Source organism: Danio rerio, chromosome 21, assembly GCF_052040795.2.
Source record: "Danio rerio strain M-AB ecotype USA chromosome 21, GRCz13ab, whole genome shotgun sequence".
In the NCBI taxonomy this organism is placed as follows: Eukaryota; Metazoa; Chordata; class Actinopteri; order Cypriniformes; family Danionidae; genus Danio; species Danio rerio.
Genome location: NC_141041.1, coordinates 51,557,501 through 51,580,522, shown reverse-complemented (window position 1 = coordinate 51,580,522; position 23,022 = coordinate 51,557,501). Strand labels below are relative to the sequence as shown.

The window sequence follows — 23,022 nt, the reverse complement described above, 5'->3', positions numbered from 1 at the left end:
AAGCTGAGGCTTTCATTTTATGTATAAACTATGAAAAGATGTTAGGTTGACACCTCTCCAAAGCATTATGGCCAGGCCTCTCCAAATATGTGTCCTCCATTAGATAATTGGGAAAATAGAGTTCTGCTGATGTGTTTATGTGATTCTGCTTCGCTGCTGCTCAGGTGTGTTTGCCTACTGCTCTGTGCCTTGAACTTGTAACAGTGGTGTGATACACTTCAGTTCAGTCTTTAACTTCAATTAAACAATGAAGAAGGAGAAGGGAACAGAAGTTACCAGATGGGTTACCATCTAGGAAAGCAGGAGGAGTAGGGGTGGAAGGGGGATTCTTTAAAACGAACATGGCTGTGATATGGAGCTGAGGGTGTTTATAGTCGATTAGGAATCGTCTGATTGGTCAATCATGAATTGGATAATGTGGGGCCGCAGGCAATCATGAGCACATGATCCTCTCCACATTAGTGAATAAAGGAACTTCACAAAGAAGAATTGTTGTACTAAATTTGTCGTAGTGTATGAGTGTGTGTGTGTGTGTGAGTGTGTATGGGTGTTTCCCATTACTGGGTTGCAGCTGGAAGTGCATTTGCTGTGTAAAACATATGCTGGAATAGTTGGCGGTTCATTCCACTGGGGTGACCCCTGATTAATAACAAACCACCTGTAGAAATTACCTAAAGACACCCTCTCATCTCTCTGACATTTGCACTATAGGTTGCACATTTGCACTGTAGACACCTTCTTAATCACTCCATGTCTCTTGTTAACATTGTGCACTTCAAATTGTGCTTTATTCAGGTGAGTGGGCTTGACAAACCACCTGTAAAAACACTCTTCTCTCTTATGCAGCTGACACTTTATCCAAACTGTGTCTTACAAGGACTCGGAATAGGGAAAATGATGTTTACTATAAGTGTACCACAGTCATGCTGCACTGCTCGCTTCAGCCTTAAATTACTCTTCATTTAAACCTCTTTTGCAGAATATTCACCTTCCATAGCTCTCTGGCACAATCTCTTGCACAGCATTGTTCAGTCTCATGTAAAAGTACTTGTAAAGTCTGTCTTACATGTATAGTTAAATATCTTATGGTAGTTATGCATAGGTGTTTTTTAGATAGCTCTTCTGTCCAGTGTTGTGCTTGTATTGATGATTAATCTATGTAGCGCCGCTGTCCTGCAAGACATGACATTTCATTCCTCTGTTTGTCCACACATGCAGCTGAATGACAGTAAAGCTCGTCTTGACTTGATTCATGTGTAGGAGCAAGAATCAGACAGAAGTTCCAGAAAGAATAAAAGCTGCACTGGTGTCTGACCCGCTCCACTTCAGTGGTGTTTAATGATTATATCATCTCTGAAAACAAGCGTATACACACTACACAGCATGACTTGATCATGTTTAGTCTTGAGTCATTCTAATCCCCCACTACATACATGAGCATCAGCTTAGCACTTCCTCCAAAACATGAAGGTAATAATGATGTTATATAATATACCGTATACATGTACATTTCAGAGGGTCGTGGGCTGTTTTCGCCCCGGGCGCTTTCAGTTTTGCAAGAATGCTCTGAAAACACCTGGAGATGAATAAAAACATGAACTCGGTTCGTCCTTTCACTCTTCTTTACAGCCGTTATGTAATATTATGGCGACGCAGTGGCGCAGTAGGCAGTGCTGTTGCCTCACAGCAAGAAGGTCGCTGGTTTGAGTCTCGGCTGGGTCAGTTGGTGTTTCTGTGTGGAGTTTGCAAGTTCTCCCCGTGTTGGTGTGGGTTTCCTCCGGTTGCTCCAGTTTCCCCCACAGTCCAAACACATGCGCTATAGGGGAATTGGGCCGGCTAAAATTGTCTGTAGTGTATGAGTGTGTATGAGTGTTTCCCAGTATTGGGTTGCAGTTTGAAGGGCATCCGCTGTGTAAAACATATGTTGGATAAGTTAGCGGTTCATTCTGCTGTGGAATTAATAAAGGGACTAAGCTGAAAAGAAAATGAATGAATTTTATATTATAAATGCCCTTTTTCAAATATTTTACATGGATGTACTGTGCATCTGGCATATTTTCAGATCTTTAAAATATAAGTATCAGGCTAAATTTGTGATGTCCATATATTTTCACATCTTAAATGTGAAATAAAAATAATCAAGAATGTTATGTGTGCTGAACCACTATTTTGTAATGTAAATTGAAGACAGACATCAGCAAAATGAATAAACAAATGCATATATAGACTCATATATAGATGAATAGACTCAGCCACCGCACGTTATATGATGTCGCCGTATTCTGCATTCATTTCAGATAGAAATGCCCCAAATTCTCTGTGGTTGAGCGCTCCCACACAGATAAAGTGTATAGTTTTTACCACCGTGGTCATCTCATCACCCAGCTGGTTTTGGCACAGGTGTGCAATGCAGTGCGTTTTCACAGCCTCACCTCCACACCGCCGTACTTTGTTGCATAACATGGAGGCCATTCCATTGCGCTCGCCAATCATATCAGGTGCCCATGCCTTGTAACGCCACATAGCCTGGCCCACGGAAGATTCATGTTTTCAATGGCAGCTGATACAGCTTCAAAGAGATCTTTTCTTGTTGTCATACCTTTTAGGCTCCTCATGTCAAAGAGATCTTCTGAAGAGAAAAAACAGTGCTCTCATCACAAGCAGTCATTCATTTTCTTGTCGGATTAGTCCCTTTATTAATCAGGGAATAAACCCCCAACTTATCCAGCATATGTTTTACACAGTGGATGCCCTTCCAGCTGCAACCCATCTTTGGGAAACACTCATTCACATTCATACATTATGGACAATTTAGCCTGTCCAATTATATATAATTATATATATATATATATGTGTGTGTGTGTGTGTGTGTAACCCCCCAAAATAAGCAGGAGAACATGAAGAAAAACAAACCAAAAGTACTGATTAATTATAAACAAATGTAACGGAAGTCAGCTAGTGAATGCTGCAGGTAAATCTCACTCCTCTAACCGTACGTTCACTCTGAAAGCATCGAGAGCGTCAAAGTAGCCGGAGGTCATTCATTTCACCTCTGAAAATAAGAACTGCATGTTGCAACGACGCATAGCGCAAGCTCTGTGATTGGTCGGTGTTGAGGTGGAACCTCTGGAATGTTCTGATAGTCCTTGAAAACTGGAGACTCCGGTAAGAGAGTAAAGGGCTCGGAGAGTTTCATCCAAAAATAGCTTTAATGAGTGAGTACGTGTGTGTGTGTGTGTGTGTGGTCTGGAACATAAAATAGAACAAATTAAGTATCAATAAAATATTACAGGTTTAGCAATTAACAAATAACAGTCAAACATTTCCATTTAGATTACAACAGAAAATAATCTTTAGGTATAGGAATAAATTCACTGTCAAACTGTAGTGTTTAGAAATGACTCAACATTACACCATGTGTCAAAATATATACATTAATCCAACAAGGAAACATACTATGGCATAAATAGTTTGGACTAGCATATTAGCTTCCCAACACAGATTAACATATAACATAAGATTATGCAAATATATGCATTAAAGGTGAAATACAACATTACAGATATTGTTACAACAGTATTAACATAAGTATTACCCATATTTTTGGTGGGAATCAGTAAATAAACTTACTTTCTTGGCATGAACGCACACAGGATAGATGTTTGCCTTCTCACCGTGCCTCACAAGTGATTTTTGCCATGTGCTTGCTCTTGAAAGCGAAAGTAGTGAATGTCGGTCAAATTAGAGAGGTGCGCCATCTAGGGTATACTCATAAGAACTGTAACCCTGTATAGGACTTTCCTACAAAGCCGCCCCCAAATTTACTAGATAAATTTGTAATTAGTCTAGGGAAAGTCTCAAGGCTAATTGTTTCCTTCCTCATCTTCCCATGATGGTAACTTAACTAACCGGGCGACAGGCCGAAGATAAGTTCGCTCTTTTACTTGCACTTCTGCAGTACGTACGCAATGATCTACACCAGCATATGTCTTAATCACTTTACCAATAGGCCATGAAGCTCGTGGCAACTGTGGATCAACTATCATGACGATCTGTCCAATAGTTAAATTGCCGGTGTCCCTTTGCCATTTTTGGCGTGTCTGTAGGCCTGGTAAGTAATGCCGTACAAAGTTTACCCAAAAATGATCAGCCAAAATTTGACTATGTCGCCACCTCCTTCTACCTAACAGATCACTAGAGGAGTAGATCGCTTGTGGGAGTGATGCATCGCGACGGCCCATCAGCAATAGATTGGGTGTGACTGGGTCTGGATCAGCTACATCCGAGGAAACATACCCGAGTGGCTTGGAGTTGATGATTCCCTCAACCTCTACCAGCACTGTACGTAAAACGGACTCAGTCACAGTTCGATTGCCTAGGACTACCTGAAGAGCTGTTTTGACAGACCGTATCTCTCGCTCCCAGGTACCACCAAAATGCGGGGCATGTGGCGGATTAAACTGAAATGTAATTTCCTGACCAGCTAACTGTTCTTTAAGTGAAGCTTCTAACGCTGTAAAAGCTTCTTGCAATTCAGTGGCTCCTCCCCTGAAATTTGTCCCCCTATCCGCCAGTATCTCAAATGGCTTTCCCCGACGTGATACAAATCTTCGTAAAGCCATCAGAAAGGCATCTGTGTCCATGCTCTCTAAGAGATCAAGATGTATACAACTTGTCGTCATGCATTTGAATATGATGCCCCAGCGTTTCTCAGTGCGTCGTCCTATTTTAATGGTGAATGGGCCAAAACAATCAACGCCTGTTGACCAGAAAGGGGGTTTATATAGTCTTAAACGTGATGGAGGCAAGTCTGCCATCTTTGGTATTACAGGCTTTGCTCTCCATTTTTGGCATGTTTCACAGTTGTACTGGTGTCTCTTAATGGATTCCCTGCCACGCAGGATCCAGTATTTGCGTCTGATCTCACCTAAGACCCGTTCTGGACCTGGATGGAGAAGCTGGTTGTCATATTTCTTGATTAGGAGCATTGTAATTGGATGTTTAGGGTCCAGTATTATGGGATGTATGGTGTCTGGAACTAGGCACTCAGCTCTGCGAAGCCGTCCGCCTACTCGGATAAGACCAACTGTTTGATCATACTCAGGGGCTAGTGCAGCCAGACGGCTCTGGGTGGATATGGGTTTACCTTTTGTCAGTGCACCCACCTCTTCTGGAAAGCTGTCACTCTGAGCTTGCCTTAGTATATGTAACTCAACCTCAATGGCATCTGCTGCAGTCATGGAATCAGCCGCCCCGTGAAGGGACTGGTAAGTAAACTTCAACAGTTCACTCCAATTTTTATAATTGGAGATGGCAGGTTGAGGCGTAGTGATGATTGTATTGCCACAGAATGTTTGTTTTCTTAGCTCATCATGATCATCAGGAGCAGCTAATTCAGGCAGGGATGGCCAGGTGTCTGGATGCTGGTGAATGAACTGTGGTCCTTGACTCCAGCGCTGGGATTTGGTTAACTCTACCAAAGTCTTCCCCCTGGTCAAATCATCCGCTGGGTTGTCTGCAGTGTTAACATATCGCCAACAAGACTCCAATGTCAAATCCTGAATTTCCGCTATGCGGGTTCCGACAAAGACTTTATAGCGGCAGGAGTCGGATTTTAACCAACTCAGGACCGTTGTCGAATCAGTCCACAGGACAACATCTCTGGCAGGAATAGACAACTCTTTACTGAGTAACTTTGCTAGCTGCGCTCCTGTGAGAGCTCCACAAAGCTCCAAGCGTGGCATTGATATCTGTTTGCGTGGAGCCACCCTGGATCTTGCCATCACAAAAGCAACATGTGTCTGGTTATGCTGATCTAAAGTACAGAGGTAAGCGACTGACCCGTACGCGCGTTCAGAGGCATCGCAGAAGATATGTATGGTTCTCTGCATGCCTTCTGTGTCTGCACATGGTGGTATGTATGCTCGGGGTATTTCAACGGTGTGCAAAATAGCCAGTTCAGCCTCCCATTGGCGCCACTGTATTCGCAGGCTTTCTGGGTGGATAACATCATCCCAACCAACTTTTAGGTTCCAAAGATCCTGAATTAATATCTTTGCTTTCGTAGTGAAAGGTATTAGATATCCAAGTGGGTCATACTGTGTAGCCAGTACCTTGTAAACATTTCGGAGTGTGGGTTCAGAATAATGAACTTGACGGTGTTGGTATCCAAGATGGTCAGTGAGACAGTTCCAGCGGAGACCCAAAGCTGGCTCTTGTGGATCTGAACTATGCTCAGAAACCCACAGTTCAGTGCTAGCTGCTCTGGCTTCTATTGGGAGGTGTTCTATTACTTGGGGTATGTTGCTGGCCCACTGGCGGATTTCAAACCCCCCTGACGACAGATGACTACGCATTCGGTCAATTAGGCTGCGAGCTTTCTCTGGGCAGTTAAGACTCTGCAAACAGTTATCTACATAGAATGCTTGTTCGACAGACATTTGAACATCCTCATAGCCTACACAGTTGTCTTTCACATGTCGTTGTAGCGCATATGTGGCACAGCAGGGACTGCAGGTTGTTCCAAATGGGAGGACTTGCCATTCAAAGACATTTGGCTCTTCGTTCTTCTTCATGTCCCTCCAAAGGAAACGTAACAGTGAGCGATCTTCTGGCAAAAGTCTGATCTGATGGAACATTGCTTTAATGTCCCCACTGATTGCCACTGTGTGCTCACGAAACCGAAGTAGGACTCCAAGAAGTGAAGGACCCAGGATCGGCCCAGGAAGAAGATGTTCATTAAGCGCAAGTCCTCTGTACTGGTATGAACAATTGAAAACAAGCCTGGCTTTGTTATTGTGGTGGACTAAGTGATGTGGTAGATACCATGATTCAGCAGAGGATTCAACTTCTTCATTTGTCAGCCTCTTTACATAACCTGCATTTTCAAGTTTCTGAATCTCCTCGCAATATGTGAGGGTTTTATTGGGGTCATTAATGATTCTCCGTTCTGTACTTCGAAGTAGTGAAAGACAAGCCAATTTGGGTGCTTTTAGACAAGGACTGTCTTTCCGCCTGAGAAGTGGTGTAGCATATCTCATTGTGCCATTTACATTCACCCTTACAGTTTGCTGCTCGAGCAATTCAAGTGCTTGTTGATCGAGCTTGGATCGAGTGGCTGCTTTCTCACTGATATAAGGTAAAGTGTCGATCTGCCACAATTTCTCCACATGTCTCTGTAGATCTAAGTGGGTAGGTCCCACTGCAGTGAAGAGACACCGCTGCTCATCACTAGGAACATGCATCAGGCTGGCAGGACCTTGGAGTGTCCAACCAAGCGGGGTGCAGATTGCTACAGGTCCACCAGATGGGCCAATATGCACAGGCTGAGTGGGAATGAGCAAATGTGGAAAGTCGGAACCGATTAGTAGTACAGGCCGCACATGATCAATTTCTGGTATTGGTAACCCTCGCAAATGCTTGTACTTTTTCATCAGTACTTTCACTGGGTAAGTATGCTCTGAGAAACCCAATTCATCAGCCGTAAAGGCATGATGGATCTTGTATTTTTGTCTAGGATTGTCAGCAGGTGAAATTTCAAATGAAACAGATGACCCCTTCAGGTGAACAACCTCATGTCGGACAGTTCTCAATGAGAGCGTTTCAGGGTTTTTATGCAGCTGGAGGTATTGTGTAGCAGAGGAGAGGAGAATTGTCCGCTCGGAACCATCATCTAGCAAAGCATAAGCCTCTAGTGAGTGTCTGGCATTATGTATGAGTACTTTGACCACCTTTAACATGACCTGTTGAGGACGATTGGGACGGTCAAGATAAATGGTGTCTGCTGAGGTACTGACCATAAGGACCTTGTTGGGCTCCTGCATGTTTACATCATGTAGTACAGTAAGATGCTGCTTTTGACATATATTACAGGGCTTTTTGAGGGTGCAAGCCTCAGGTTTGTGATTGCGTCCACAGCGGAAACAACCTTTGTCTCTGATCCATTCTGTGATCTGGGTAGTCGTCAGTGACTTAAATTTGGAACACATACTGAGATAATGCTCACGGGTATTACAGTATGGACAGTAAGCTTTTGGTTTGTCCCTGGGCTTTTGTGGAAAGGTACGACATGGCAGAGTGGTAAGGGCCATTTTATCATGACTGCTACTAATGTTGTAGTACACAGAAGATGATGATGTATGGCTACTCTTCCCTTTCCTTTGAGGCTTTATCTGTTCTTGAAACATGTCAACAGCTCTACTTGAGATGCGCTTCGCCTGTGATTTTAGCTGAAGCCATGCTGCTAAGTCATGAAGAGTGTATGTTTTATCTGTCCCTGTGACGAGTATACCACGACTGAGACAATGTTCAACAAATCCATCTCGGTAGGTAGCCGGCAATTTGACTAAAAGTCTGTCCACATGTGAGCCACACTTCAGTTCGTACCCATTCTCCCCCTCTAAAGAACGAAGCATACCTACAAGTGCATGTACTGCAAGAGCGAAATTATCAAAGGCTTCGGCATCCCCTACTCTAACTGGTGGAGAGTTCAAAATGGACCCAAGTTCACTCTGTACAAGTTGACGAGGTTGCCCATATTTGTCTTGGAGGGCTTGCAATGCAGTAGTGTACGGTGTAGGATCATGCATATAGGCTTGTGCTAATTTGTATGCACTGGGTAGTCTTATTCTGTCTAGAAGTACCTGGTACTTAAACTGCTCTGTGAGATGAGTGTGGCAGCCTATGAGACTATCTAATGCCATTTTTAGTAGGGCAAAGTCTGACTCCCTACCACTCTCAAATGTAGGCAGAGCTGGTTTAGGTATACCATATGAATTAGCAATTAGCATATCCATAACATTGGCTGGGGCTGGTGGCTGTACACTGGGAACATTTAGCCTGGGTAATGGCTGTGAGCTTAACTGCTGTTGCCTAACAGGATTTTGTGACTGATTAATTGTGGGCTGAGACGGTACTGAAATTGACTGGTGAGGTGGCTGAGCATAGCTGGTCGCTGTTGAATCCGGAGACACATATGATGCACCTGGGCATAGAAGGTTAGAGCCTAACTGACTATATGTTTGTCTCTCATAGGACAAAGATGGCTGTACGCTTAAAGGAGGGCAAACATCTGCAACATGTAATTTTACCTGTGAGGGAAACACACCTGGTGCTGCAACAGAACAGATAGGAGAAGGAACAACATTCATTGGTTCTACATATAATGATTTGGATGTAGCATGAGAGGTAATGGGCTCATGTACTGAATGTGGAACTAATGGCTGAGCAGTAACAGGTTTACTCTGATATGTGTGTGGTGTAGAGTGCTGTGTACTATCAGGGAACTGTCGTAGTGTATGGTGAGCAACCTCTACCTTTGGTAAACGGAGTGTATCAGTCTGTACCTGCTCTGGGTCAAGTTCACCTTCAGTTTGTGAAATAGCAGTTGCATTCTCAGTCTCTGATTCTCGGAGAAGTGAAGCAACAAGACGCGCTTTCTCCAGCTCCATCTCTTTCTGCTTAATACGACGCTGTCTTTCAAGCTGTTTGGTGATCAGTTCTTTGGTCTTGTGTGCTGCACGAGCCTCTTCATCTAACTGATGACTTCTCCTCTGCTGCTCTCTGAGTAATTCTTCTCTCTCATATAATGCTAAGCGTGCTTGTTGATCCAGGAACTCACACTGCTCCTCAGCTTTGCTCTCCTCCACCATCTGCCTCTGCATCTCTGCTAGCTCCATACTTTTCAGCTTTTCCTCTACAATAGCTGCCTGTAGCTCTGTCAGTTGCGAAGCTGTCGAACGGCTGGATACACTGCTTCTGGTGGTCTTTGTCCTGGATCGGCTTTGACGTGACTTTGCAGATGAATGTGCTGATAATGATCGGCAAGGCACATGCGCTTCATCTGGATGTGCAGATGCAATGGCAGCTGCTGGCATTGTATTACTGTCCCCTGCACTGGAAGCTGGAATCTGGCTTGGTTGATATCCAACATCATAATCACCCAAGTAGGCTGGTGGATGTCTCTCCCGCTGAGTACGAGGTTGCACAATGGTTGGTGTGACCTCCTGCTCGGATTGCATGTTGTCTTCAAGGTTACTATCATCCGGCTCGAAGGACCATTTGTTGAGGTGGAACCTCTGGAATGTTCTGATAGTCCTTGAAAACTGGAGACTCCGGTAAGAGAGTAAAGGGCTCGGAGAGTTTCATCCAAAAATAGCTTTAATGAGTGAGTACGTGTGTGTGTGTGTGTGTGTGGTCTGGAACATAAAATAGAACAAATTAAGTATCAATAAAATATTACAGGTTTAGCAATTAACAAATAACAGTCAAACATTTCCATTTAGATTACAACAGAAAATAATCTTTAGGTATAGGAATAAATTCACTGTCAAACTGTAGTGTTTAGAAATGACTCAACATTACACCATGTGTCAAAATATATACATTAATCCAACAAGGAAACATACTATGGCATAAATAGTTTGGACTAGCATATTAGCTTCCCAACACAGATTAACATATAACATAAGATTATGCAAATATATGCATTAAAGGTGAAATACAACATTACAGATATTGTTACAACAGTATTAACATAAGTATTACCCATATTTTTGGTGGGAATCAGTAAATAAACTTACTTTCTTGGCATGAACGCACACAGGATAGATGTTTGCCTTCTCACCGTGCCTCACAAGTGATTTTTGCCATGTGCTTGCTCTTGAAAGCGAAAGTAGTGAATGTCGGTCAAATTAGAGAGGTGCGCCATCTAGGGTATACTCATAAGAACTGTAACCCTGTATAGGACTTTCCTACAGTCGGCTTGGTAGCTTTTTTACAAGTGTGGAGTCCCGTGAAGGAGCTCCGGATGGAAACTTTAGTTCTGTGTTTACCTCATAGTTAAAGTTGTTGCATGTCCGCCGGTTCCTGCCTCAAAATGAGCGAGTTTGAGCCACTTCTACATTCAGAAAACATTTAGAAATAGCAAAACAGCAGCAAAGAAACTCGACACAGAGGAACATTTACACCTCACTGCCAACTAGAGTTTCGGAAGTGTTAATGCAGACCCACAGAGACAGCAGCAGCAGTATAAATGCACAGCTACGCATGTTGCATACGCCGTGGGTCACGCCGGTCACTTGACGCAGAAGTATAAACCAGGCTGGTGTGGGCGTCAAGTTGAAATCAAGTTAACTTTAAGGTAATGAGCTATGATGCAGTTCGGCAGAGATTAATCAGAATGAAGTCAAATGAAGTCCAGCGCTTGAGAGGAGTTCTGTTAACTTTGGTTCTGACCACAGTTGTTCCCAAGGGTTTGATTATTGCGGTCCTCAGATTTCCAATTATTTGCAATGTTTTTTTACAGGAACATGAATTAAACAAGTTACTGGTGTGCATTAATGTTATATATATATATATATATTTACCTTTAAAAAAGTGGGAATCTCATGCGACAGAACAAAACAGAACTGCTGCTTCAGGATATTTCAGCAACATGGACACATACTGGATAATGAAGTGGAGCAAAGCCACACCACACGCAACTCCATCTTCAATTGTAAAAGGAATTGATTAAGAAGTGTGCAACATTTTCACGCTAGAGAGCATGTGTTCTGCAGGAATGCAACTGATATGATATGCTGCAATGGCCATTTTAGACATGAGATTAATGTAGCGAATTCTGACGCTCGTCGCCGGAGCTGAAGGCACACAGCGTTGTCACCAGGGCGGCCAGAGCGACTTTGGACCTTTCGCTGTGGATGTACAGCAAAGGTGCTCTAGCGACAGACGCTAGCAGCCATGGTCTTTAGCCTCCTTGTTAGAGCAACCGACTCCCATGCGGATGGTCGCTGGTACGATCCCAGCTCAGAGTGGGTTGGGTGTTGTAGGACCAGCAGGGTTACACAAACATGGCATGAGAAACATCCATTATCAACATGGGTAGGAAGGAATGAACAATGAGATAACTCCCTTCAAACAAGCAGATTTAATCGCCAAGACGTGTTTAGTGTTTTTTGTCCACCATGAGCTCAAGGACCACAATTAATTTATCTATGTGTACCTGGGCTACCTTGCTGACTAGTTTATGGTAGAGAACTAGACCATATATGCCTGGGCAACCTTGCTGAATGGCTTCACACTAGTGAACTAGACTATATGAGAGGATCGGCTACTGTGCCAACACTAGTGAACTAGATGATGTGAGCCTGGGCTACCCTTGCCCACTGCTTAGCATACACCCCACAGTATGTGTTCAGTATGTGGTCAGAGACCACCTGAGGAGTGTTAATAAATGATGGATATATCATTACCATATCCGGTACAGGGTTTCTCACATTGCAAGAAAAACTAAAGAGTCTGAAATACACTAAAACTGCTCAGAATTATCAAAAGTAAACTGAAGTGTGCCGTGTTTTTACTTTAAAACAAGTGTACTGATGACACACTTCAATACTCTTCTGAAAGGAGCAGGTCTTCATACATCACCCGCTGGGATGTTATTATTCATACTATACACTTCTGTGTTGATTCCCTTTGCTTTACATCCCTGCCCTTGAGTCTTTCAGGACTTTAATATTATTAATTTGTTTATTTAAAACAACAGACAGAAATGTCCTGGATGTAGATAGATTTTAATAAAACATACACAAACATGTAAATATAGGCATAATCTAACTGTATACCAAAGTGAAAGAAAGAGAATCCCTCAGGTCACACGAGAATGTAAGAAAAGTGAAGATAAAAGCAGCGCTGGATACAGGCTAATCACTACTGTCTGAGTCAGCAAAGCAAGAAGAAGAAGAAGAAGAAGAAGAAGAAGAAGAAGAAGGAGAAGAAGACTTTCACATCACAGCATTCCCACACAGAGAAAACACTCCTCAGAGAAGACTACGTACAGGAGGAAACAAGGTGTGTGTGTGTCTGTGCGTGTGTGTGTGTGTGTGTGTGTGTGTATGTGTGTATGTGTGTGTGTGTTTGATGTCCATGATCATGCACGCGCTACAGAGCGGTCTTTGGTGGAGTGCTGAATGACTGAACATGGAGAAGTATTGCACTGTAGCGTCTTCAACATGGTCAAACTACGGTAAAACCCAGCCACTACTAACCCAGCGTGACATGCAGTGGACACGAGAGAGCGACAGATCCACACAACATCATCTCCTCCAGTCAAAGTGTAACTCTGGTTCAGATATTCCCACCAGAGCAGGATCCTTTTCTCTAGGATGTGTGTATTCATGCTTTAGTCTGGCTCTGATGGCTCTGTAAAAGCTTGTGTAGGTGAAGTTTGAACATTTGTAGAGAGATTGTAAGCTCAGTATTATTAGCCTCTTTTAATTGGCTACAGAACAAACCGCTGTTGTCCAGTGACTCGCCTGATTAACATTACTCACACAGTTAAGCCTTGGAATGGCCATGAGTTTCCTATATTGTGATGTAAAGCTGATTGAAACGCTTCTGAAATTAGAAAAGGTTTTAGTTCTGTATTATGATTTAGTTCTTTAGGAACCTATAGGATCCATGGAAGATGGCTGCTGCTAACAAAATAAGATTGACGAGCACTCACTTCATCGACAACACCTCACTTCATTTTCATAACCGGTCTCTTTCGTTTTCACATTGGGGTTGAGGGCGGCGTGATCGTCCTCTGCCTAGAGCGGCAGTTCAGCTTGCTCCGGCCCTGTTGACAAAGACAGGGCAGAAATGAGACATGGGCAGATAGCCCCACCCAATATGAAGGATAGCCACGCCCTAAAATAGTGCTCGCCAACCTCTTTATCACCTCAGACCGGTCAACACGTGACCAGTTTACCACGGACCAGGGGTCAAGGTTCATAGATTGCTAGGTGAGCATCAACCATTTCCTCAGAGGATGACAAGCTGACAAAACATGGCCGTCACTCTGACACAAGTCTCAGTTATGGAGAAAATGACAACGCACCGCAGTGTTGGTGTGTGTCTGAGATCATTAGTCCACTGAAATGTGGATATTCCACACTAGCTGAAGCTGATCGCTCAGTTCTCGTCATGTGGCAGAGGAGTCCCAGCATTCAAGAGTTCCCACTGAGATATGCTTAGCGCTAACAGCAGGTTTGGCATGCTGTCCCAGGAGAAAACCCTGAGCTCAGAGTTACTTTAGCCAAGGCTTCCACCTGGTCAATGAGCATATAAGGAGATCAGGGAGGTCTCGAGAGCTCCCCCTTAGAAAAGGGAGGAGAAGGAGGAGATGGGGTGGAAGGGGGGATTCTTCCAAAGCAAAGACAGAGCAGCAGGGAGAAAACCATCTAATCAGTGTGAGTTTTTATATCACTGTGATTGGATTAATAGTGAATACAGATGAGCAGTCAGTCGTGCTCAATCATATCACATTCTCCTCTCGAAATTAGTTAATGAAACTTCACTTGATTCTGCTGGGTGCATCTGAAAGGTGTGACCGCCTCACGCCACTTACATGCACAAGCCGCACACCTCCATTACAAATAACGAGCCTGCGTGAACTCTAGAAAAGACGTGATATGCGGACATCAGCTGTGATCTCCAGCAGTTGATCTTCTTGCACAGACATGCTGGATTCACCTGATGTGTTGACAGATGGGTTGCGGATCCATTCCTTGGCAGTTTGCGGGTCCTTCACCGGACCTTTGCCCCTTAGCAAAGAAACTTTCCAAACACGTCTGTTTCTTACTCATTTTGCTGCTCGTAGGTTAATTTTGGCATTCAAATGAGCGAGATGTAGCTGAGAGAATACACTCATTCTTCAAAATAAAAGCTCGTTCAGACTCTGATCATAAACGAAACTGAAATAATCAATGATTTCTTGTGTGGCCCGTACCAATTGGCCTGGGGGTGGGGGACCACTGCCCTAAAGCAGGGATTTTCAAACTGTGGGGCGCGCCTCACCAGGAGGGTGCCAACACCTATTAAAGGGAGCCGAGAATTTGAGGTGTGCACTTGGAGACGGGGTGTCCAAACAGGCTGAAAACCCCCGCCCTAAAGGACTGATAGCCCCACCATAAATAGCTGATAGCTCCGCCCTAAAGGACTGATAGCTCCGCCTCACAGGACTGATAGCTCCGCCCCAAAGGACTGATAGCTCTGCCCCAAAGGACTGATAGCTCCGCCCTAAAGGACTAACAGCTCTGCCCCAAAGGACTGATAGCTCCGCCCTAAAGGACTGATAGCTCCGCCCCAAAGGACTGATAGCTCCGCCATAAAGCACTGATAGCTCCGCCCCAATGGACTGATAGCTCCGCCTTAAAGGACTGATAGCTCCGCCCCAAAGGACTGATAGCTCCGCCTTAAAGGACTGATACCCCTGCGACCAAAAGTGAGGACAGTGTTTCGATGAGGAGTGAAGGTTATGATCATTGATTAAAGATTATGAAGGCAAATACATTTCTACTGAATAATAAAATGCACAGACACACGGCATATAACGAGCACTATTATATACATATACAGATAAGAAGAGCGGGTTATGCTATCATGACGACTTTAAACTGAACACTAGTAGAAGACAAATGACTTATTAAAAGCCACGATGTGTTGGAAAAGTCCCTCTGCTGAACAGCTCTGGGGAAATAAGTGAACAGAAGTAAACTTCGACTGTAGGGCAGATGCTGTGTGTGTGTGTGTGTGTGTGTGTGTGTGTGTGTTGAGTTCAGGAGTATGAGGGCAGTGCGCTGTGTACAGGCAGTGTGAGCGCTCTGGCCGGGCCGCCATCAGGACACGAGGAGCTCTGGGAAAACACCTCAGCGGACACCAGCGCCAGCGGCGGAGGAGTCTTCGGGAAGCCGCTCAGCAGGAACGGCGGAGCCTGCAGCAACATCTTTGGTGATCTGGACAAGAGAGAGGAAAAACAGACAGGATTTCAGGACAAACGCAGTCTCGATCTATTCACACACACTGAAAACAGACAATGTCACGGCTGAACAGTGTTAGAGAAACACATGACAGCTGACGCCAGTGACACATTATTAAGAGTTCCCTGCGCTGGTCTCTATTAGGAGACACAATGCGGAGAGCAACCCTGTCTTAAAACCTCCTGAAGCACAGCTCAAATCAATCCAATGTGATTGGAGAAGCCCTGCGCTCTGCTTGATCAATGTCGTGGAGATCGCAGCTCGATCTGGAAGAGAGGATGGAGACAAGCTTCTTCTCCTCCTTCTACTGTCAGATCGGGGTCCAGTCAGCGCGAGTTGGAAGCCCGTTCATTGGCTTCTCCCTCTCGTGCTGACGGGCGGCTGCTCCACCTCTCAGCTTCAAGAGTATGGAAGGTCATCGGGGCCAAAATGACGTTTCCCCATTATGCCCTGAATATGATGAGCTGGCAGAGGTCCCGGCCAATGTTACCCGAAAATACAATATAAATCGGGAAGTGGAGAGGCAGGAAGTGTGTCAGAAATCTGGCTTGTGTGACTAAATAACTAAAATAAGGTGGCGCAGTGGGTAGCATAATTGCCTCACAGCAAGAAGGTCTCTGGTTCAAGCCTCAGCTGGGTCAGTTGGTGTTTCTGTGTGGAGTTTGCATGTTCTCCCCGTGTTGGCGTGGGTTTCCTCCGGGTGCTCCGGTTTCCCCCACAGTCCAAACACATGCGCTATAGGGGAACTGATCAACTACACTGGCCATAGTGTATGAGTGTGTGTGTGAATGAGTGTGTATGGGTGTTTCCCATTGATGGGTTGCAGCCGTTAGGGCATCCACTGTGTAATACATATGCTGGAATAGTTAGTGGTTCATTCCTCTGTGATGACCCCTAATAAATAAGGGACTAAGCTGAAGGAAGATGAATGAATGAATGCTGTGAGGGCCGGGTTTAGGGCCAGAGAACCTGCAGTGTTACTGTATACATCACGCTTACGGAGAGTCCCTGTAAACCATGTACACAGGTGTGTGTGTGTGTGTGTGTGAGGGATGCAGTGTGTAAGTGTGTGTGTGTTTACTCCGTGCTCTGCTCCTCTTTGAGTGTGTTCTCTGCAGTGGTGGTGGCTGCAGGTTTGTTGATGATGCTGTAGGGGAACGCGGCGGCGCTGCAGGAGCTGTAGGCCACTTTACTGAGCCGCGGCTGACCCTTAATGCTGCCCGGGGGCCGCCCGGGGCTCACTTTATACCCCGCTGCCTTGGTGGTTCCCAGGGGCCGTCCTGGACTGGTCTTGAAGCCTGCAGCCTTGGTGGTGCCCAGCGGTCTGCCGGTGCTGGTTCTGTATCCGGCAAGTTTGGTGGTCCCTGTGGGCCGGCCACGCTTCCCTGACCGCCCTGACGCCGCCTTCTTCTTGGAATCGGAGCTCTTGTTGGTCCCAGGAGCGCTGGCGGGCCCCTGCGGCAGGAGTGGCTCCTGACGGCATGATGCAACTTTCAGGAGCCCCGGGGCTGGCGGGGGCAGGTACGAGAAGCAGGTCTGACGGGGACGCGCAGCGCTGGCGGACTGGAAGAACTTAGTGGGACACAGATCAAAGTGACTAGGAGACAAGCGCTCGTCCTCTGCTAGACACGACGCTCTGCTGTCCATACAGTACTCACTGCTGCCCACACCACTGCCGCCGCCGCTGCTGGACACCGGACGCATCATCATCTGTGAACACACACACACACACACGTTCTGTCAGGTCTAGACTGGCCTGATGAAACAGCTCTGCAGGTGCAGACTACTTCCTGTTGTGTGCTAGTGCACTGTTTACATCAAACCCGGACAGCATGTACAGCACTCACTCTAGAACATGCGCACCACATCACCTGCTCTAGAACACACATATCCTGCACGCCAGTTGCTCTAGATCAGAGGTCACCAATCTTGTTCCTGGAGGTCCGGTACCCTGCAGGGTTTAGCTCCAACTTGCCTCAACACACCTGCCTAGGTGTTTCAGTGTTACATTTGGAGGACAAAGGGGGAAAGCGCACAAGCCTAGGAACACCCTCCCAACTGTGCAGTATGGGGGCGGCAGTGTCAAGTTGTGGGGCTGTTTGTGGGACTGGTCCACTTCACAGCATAGATGGCATCATGAAGACAGAACATTATGGAGAAATACTGAAGCAACATCTCAACACATCAGCCAGGACATTACAACTTGGCCACAAATGGCTCTTCCAAACAGACCATGACCCTAAACACACTGCCAAATGAGGTCAAATGTGCTTTAAGGACAGCAGAGTGAATGTTTTGGAGTGGCCATCACAAAGCCCTGATCTCAATCCTATAGAGAATGTGTGGGCAGAGTTGAAGAAGCTTGTGTGAGCAAGACAGCCTACAAATCTGACTCAGTTACAGCAATTCTGCAGGAGGAATGGGCCAAAACTCCTGCAAACTATTGAGAGAAGCTTGTGGGGAGAGACAAAAAAATTCTAACCAAAATTATACAGTTTAAAAGTAAAGCTAATAATACCAAGTAAATGTGTGTACACTTCTGACTGTCTAGAAATGAATAAACAATTCTCTCATTATTCTGGCATTTAGCAAATGTAAATCATTTAGGGAATCCTGACAGACCTAAAGCAGTAAACATTTAGTATCATCTACCATTTCATTTTTTTAATGGTTATGTTCCTTTTTTTGAGTGTATGTTTAGTTTATTTTTCTAAATGCTCGTGCCCCATTCCTTGAATTGCTTAGGGCCACCAAATCACGAAGTCCCCCCTGGTTTTAGAGCAGCTGATGTGATGTGTATTATCTGAACACATTCTGTCTGTTCTGGAGCAGGTGATGTGATGTGATGTGATGTGATGTGATGTGATGTGATGTGATGTGATGTGTATGCTCTGCAGCATGATCTACAGCACGTGATTATTGATTCTATTCTGATCATTGTTGAATTAGACATGTTCATCTCATTCTTCACTGTAGATCAGAGGACAGAGCTCCTCATCTGCCTGAACAGCACAGTTCCTGCAGTGTGTCAGAACACTTTCACCAGTCAACATGTGGAGAAAAGGAAACACTGATGGAGCAGTAATGCCCTGTGCTGGAGATGAGAGATCACCTGTTCTCAAACAGATCAGCTCATTCACAATCTACAGTCAGGGGTATAGCTCAGCTTCCTCTGTGTGCACACGGCATTATGGTCTGTAGACCTGTGTGTGTGTGTGTGTGTGTGTGTGTGTGTGTGTACAGTAACCTACTGAGCATTGTGAACAGGATCAGAGTGTACTGTAAAGATCATGCATCAGTGAGTGTAAATGAGCATGCACGCACACACACACACACACACACACACACACACACACAGCTGTAAACGCGCTCTGCTGTCTCTACTGTACACAAAGCCTCTTTTGTCCTCTGCATCTGATTCAGACACACAGTGAAACACACACACACACACACACACTCGTCTGCTCACACTAACACACTCGGCCCATGCAGACTGCTGAAAACGAGAGAGAGAAGGACTGTACCTCGCTTTAATGTCGCCAGCGGGACGAGAAGGGTTAAATCTGACATTTTTGTCCCATTTTGGTGTGAAGGATGAATTTGGACTGATTAGGAGCGAAGTTTATCGAATCAGATCGAGGAGGCTGGCGTCCAGCTCGATGGTCAGAACAGATGTCAAAGCGTTCTTCGGGTTTTTGGCAGATGCTTTAGAAATGCACGGCGGACACTGATATTAAATATTAAGAAATCAAAAGGCAAACTGCGCATGCGCATTAAGTGCTCCGCTCGGCAGATGGGGCTGCGCTGAATGTGCTGGGGTGTAATCTATCCGTATCCTCTGTTTAAAACATCGTTTGATGTATGTTTTTAATATTTAGCGTTTATAAACGTCTGTCAGGCTATTCAGCTGCATATTTACTGCTCACGACGATGCAGAAGAGAAGCGAAGGGCTGCGGTCACTGGGTGTGTGTTACTGTACTCAGCGCTGGTCTGAACGGACCAATCACAGCCGCCTGCGATTACTGGATCTAGCGGAGAACAGACTCGACGGGGCGGATTTCTGTTTAATTGACAGGTGCCAATCACCGAACTTCAGCAATCAACTTACTTTTGTAAATCAAATGACTTTGTGTATTATTCTTACGTCTCGAGTAATTTAAAGAGCTGAATGACTGCTTTAGTGTTCAATGAACAGAAACATCTTGAAAAAAAGAAGCACAATGTACACGTCCCTCTTCCACACATCAGATATACAAGTATAAATATAACACAACTCCTCACGCCAATGTTCCTCAGAGATGTTTCCACTAATCTACTAAGTTTAAATTAATACATTCTCTAATAAACACATTGTAGTTGAACAGGGTGTGGCCATCATGACGGCACTTCTGATTGGGTCTACAAGGACTCTGGCTCCAAATGACATCATCAGAACAAGATGGCAGCAGCTATACATGGCACAGTTTGGCTTCACTTTACTAAAGGCGGATTTAAACCCCTGCACCAAGCACACACATATGGTCCAGTGCGGTCACAGAACCCTGGCCATGGCTGATGCTGACGCACACCTCTCAAAGTGTAACTACACATCGCAACGACGATTACCGCAAGCTCAGTGATTGGTCAGCTTGGTAGCTGTGCGAGCGGTGCTGAGAGCCGCAAACCTGTTGGAGTGAGTGTTTACAAGTGTCGAGTCCCATAAAGTAGCTCTAGATCAGTGGTCACCAATCTCGTTCCTGGAGGTCCAGTGCCCTGCAGGGTTTAGCTCCAACTTGCCTCAACACACCTGCCTGGATGTGTTTCAAATATACCTAGCAGACCTTGATTAGCTTGTTCAGGTGTGTTTGATTAGGGTTGGAGCTAAAATCTGGAGGACCCCGGACCTCCAGGAACAAGTTTGGTGACCCCTGCTCTGGATGGAGACTGTTGTTTTGTGTTTACCTCATGATTAAAGCATGTCCGCCAGTTCCTCCTCTGAATAGGCGAGTTTGAGCTACTTGCATTTAGAAAAACAAAACACCCACGAAGAAACTCAACACAGAGGAACAAACACCTACTGCCCCCTAGTGTCTAGAAGAGTTATTGCAGAGCAACAAAAACAGCAGCAGAAGTATAAATGCAGTTCATGCATGTGGGTCACAGCGATAGTGTAAACCAGCCTCAAATTAGAAGGAAGTTGGAAAAAATAAAATAAATATGTAAATAAAACTGAAAGAGAAAGTTAATCTCAATAGCCAACATTAGCATAATAATGAAACGTCTAACTTGTTCCTGTTCATTCTGCTTATTCTCCTGCTCATGAGGCCTGTGAACTCCTCCGCATAACACAGATACAGAGTTCTTATGAGTTACTGATTAAAAGCAGAGAGACTATGGGCCGGTACGGTGGAGACGGACATGACAGACGCAGCAGAGAGACACAAGAAAAAAAACATTTATTTCCAAATGAGTTTACAATCTAGTAAGATGGAATTTAAAATATTCAGAGTGATGGACGCACACTACACGAAACAATGAGTAAAAAAACTAAACTTCAGGATCAGGCGTCTGATCAGCTCATAGCAGAGAGCCAGAGGAGCGTCTGCATCCACCGCCGCTCTACAGGACCTTGTATCGGCCTTTGCTGGTCGGCTGGTAAGAGTTTTGCTGGAACAACAGAGAGAAAAACACAGTGAGAAGAACAGAAGAGCTCTCGCTTTCATGTGCTGCGATTCAACAAATCAGGCGAACTCTGCTGAATAAAGCTGTATTTTGAACTCTGCTGAAGGTTAAACATTGGCATTGTGTTACCAATAAAATAAATAGAAACTTGCCATATTTCAGTCACTTTATGCAACAAAATTAGCACTTAATTGCATAATTGATTATTTTTTAACTAAAACCTCAACCTGGAAGGAAACCTGTTAAAGTTCCTTTGACTGTATTTGAGCATTTGTGAGTTGCACATTTTAATGCAACAACAGTAATAATAATGAGACCATTTCAGACTAAACCAATCAATCATGTTCATTACAGACAAAAACACTGGGCTAAATTGAGATTACGCTGATGTGTAATGCTTTCACAAGAAGTGTACACACTACATACACACTGGCTCCAAAATGAACGGCACCAAGCGGCTGACAGTTTAAAATGGCCGAACATCTGAGTGTGTTTCCAAAACCCCTTCCTAAGACCCTGCAGTTGTAGGATTTCTCTGTGAACTGACTGTATACTGAGGATTACTTTCAGCTGAGGAGCATACGTGTGTGTGTGTGTGTGTGTGTAATCTGCACAGAGAATTTGAGGATGTGTGTGTGTTGGTGAACGCACCAGGCGGATGAGCTCCTCTTTGATGAGCCGTGTGATTTCTGCCTTCGCCTTCTGAACAGCCAATTCATTCGCACCTGCAAACCAACACAAGAGATCAGCTTCTACATTTCCCAGCATCACACACACACACACACACACACACACACACACACACACACACACACACACACACTTACTCTCGATGGCCAGATAAATCTTGCGTTCTCCCTCTTTGGGCTCTTTTCCTGGAGGGAAGTATGTTCCTCGTATAGTGATAGCGGCCTCTGAATACTCGCCGATTCGCTGCAGAGCTTCTTTAGACGTGACCTTCCACCTCGCCGTCTGAAAACCGAGATACAGCGGTCAGTGTAAACACCCTACAGACTCCTCTAAGACTGTAAAACACACTACAGACTGTGACAGTAAAGACTCTACAAACTCCTCTAAGACTGTAAACACACTACAGACACTTCAAAAACTAAAGACTCATCTAGAGCTAATGACTCTACTGACTCCTCTAAGACTCTACAGACATCTCTAAGAGTGTAAAGACTCCTCTAAGACTCTACAGACTCCTCTAAGATTGTAAAGACTCCTCTAGGACAGTAAAGACTCCTCTAGGACAGTAAAGACTCCTCTAGGACAGTAAATACTCCTCTAGGACAGTAAAGACTCCTCTAAGACTGTAAAGACTCCTCTAGGACAGTAAAGACTCCTCTAGGATAGTAAAGACTCCTCTAGGACAGTAAAGACTCCTCTAGGACAGTAAAGACTCCTTTAGGACAGTAAAGACTCCTTTAAGACTGTAAAGACTCCTCTAGGACAGTAAAGACTCCTCTAGGACAGTAAAGACTCCTTTAGGACAGTAAAGACTCCTTTAAGACTGTAAAGACTCCTCTAGGACAGTAAAGACTCCTCTAAGACAGTAAA

The 23,022-nt window shown here is 44.8% G+C and overlaps 4 protein-coding genes and 1 long non-coding RNA gene across 12 annotated transcripts in view; 1 reads left to right on the top strand and 4 right to left on the bottom strand.

Moving 5' to 3' along the window:
- Window positions 1–23,022, bottom strand: part of sec24a (SEC24 homolog A, COPII coat complex component) — a 113,345-nt gene that overhangs the window by 45,580 nt on the left and 44,743 nt on the right. The window lies entirely within an intron of this gene.
- LOC147832059 (uncharacterized) lies at window positions 1,832–12,779 on the top strand. The gene is made up of 3 exons (XR_015520904.1): window positions 1,832–2,261; window positions 2,972–3,109; window positions 10,758–12,779. It is a non-coding gene; the product is annotated as an uncharacterized LOC147832059 (long non-coding RNA).
- Window positions 3,191–10,638, bottom strand: LOC101883451 (uncharacterized). 2 transcript variants are annotated; one of them, XR_015520856.1, is made up of 2 exons: window positions 3,631–10,638; window positions 3,191–3,246 (listed from the first exon to the last, which is right to left on the bottom strand). XR_015520856.1 is itself a non-coding variant. In XM_087301980.1 (2 exons), the coding sequence occupies exon 2, from the start codon at window positions 10,017–10,019 to the stop codon at window positions 3,864–3,866; it is 6,156 nt and encodes a 2,051-aa protein (XP_087158106.1). In that variant the 5' UTR covers window positions 10,020–10,196; window positions 10,581–10,638; the 3' UTR covers window positions 3,191–3,863. The 2 variants fall into 2 exon arrangements, 1 of the variants encoding a protein (XP_087158106.1); XM_087301980.1 differs by having other exon boundaries at window positions 3,191–10,196; window positions 10,581–10,638.
- zgc:77058 lies at window positions 12,554–19,550 on the bottom strand. Of its 4 annotated transcripts, XR_015519541.1 has the most exons (5): window positions 19,325–19,550; window positions 16,882–17,510; window positions 15,202–15,776; window positions 15,026–15,134; window positions 12,554–14,980 (listed from the first exon to the last, which is right to left on the bottom strand). XR_015519541.1 is itself a non-coding variant. In NM_212900.2 (3 exons), exons 2-3 carry the CDS (start codon window positions 17,508–17,510, stop codon window positions 15,599–15,601), a joined length of 807 nt encoding a protein of 268 aa, NP_998065.1. In that variant the 5' UTR covers window positions 19,325–19,524; the 3' UTR covers window positions 15,321–15,598. The 4 variants fall into 4 exon arrangements, 1 of the variants encoding a protein (NP_998065.1); XR_015519540.1 differs by having other exon boundaries at window positions 12,554–14,548; window positions 14,600–15,776; XR_015519539.1 differs by having other exon boundaries at window positions 12,554–15,112; window positions 15,224–15,776.
- Window positions 21,218–23,022, bottom strand: part of ddx46 (DEAD (Asp-Glu-Ala-Asp) box polypeptide 46) — an 800,847-nt gene continuing 799,042 nt past the window's right edge. For 3 of the 4 annotated variants that reach the window (XM_087299188.1, NM_001024817.2, XM_087299186.1), the window contains 3 exons: window positions 22,290–22,434; window positions 22,114–22,187; window positions 21,218–21,447 (listed from right to left, as the gene is read on the bottom strand). In XM_087299188.1, the coding sequence (XP_087155314.1) occupies window positions 21,400–21,447; window positions 22,114–22,187; window positions 22,290–22,434 (267 nt within the window). In that variant the 3' untranslated portion in view covers window positions 21,218–21,399. Of the gene's footprint in view, window positions 21,448–22,113; window positions 22,188–22,289; window positions 22,435–23,022 lie in introns of those variants that run through there. The other variant, XR_015519432.1, reaches the window with a different exon arrangement.

Coding starts and splice junctions, on each gene's coding strand:
- zgc:77058 (NM_212900.2), bottom strand. CDS start 17,510: ATGATGATGCGTCCGGTGTCCAGCAGCGGCGGCGGCAGTGGTGTGGGC. Junction 15,777..16,881: donor AAAGAGGAGCAGAGCACGGA/GTAAACACACAC, acceptor TCTCTTGTCCAG/ATCACCAAAGATGTTGCTGC.
- LOC101883451 (XM_087301980.1), bottom strand. CDS start 10,019: ATGCAATCCGAGCAGGAGGTCACACCAACCATTGTGCAACCTCGTACT.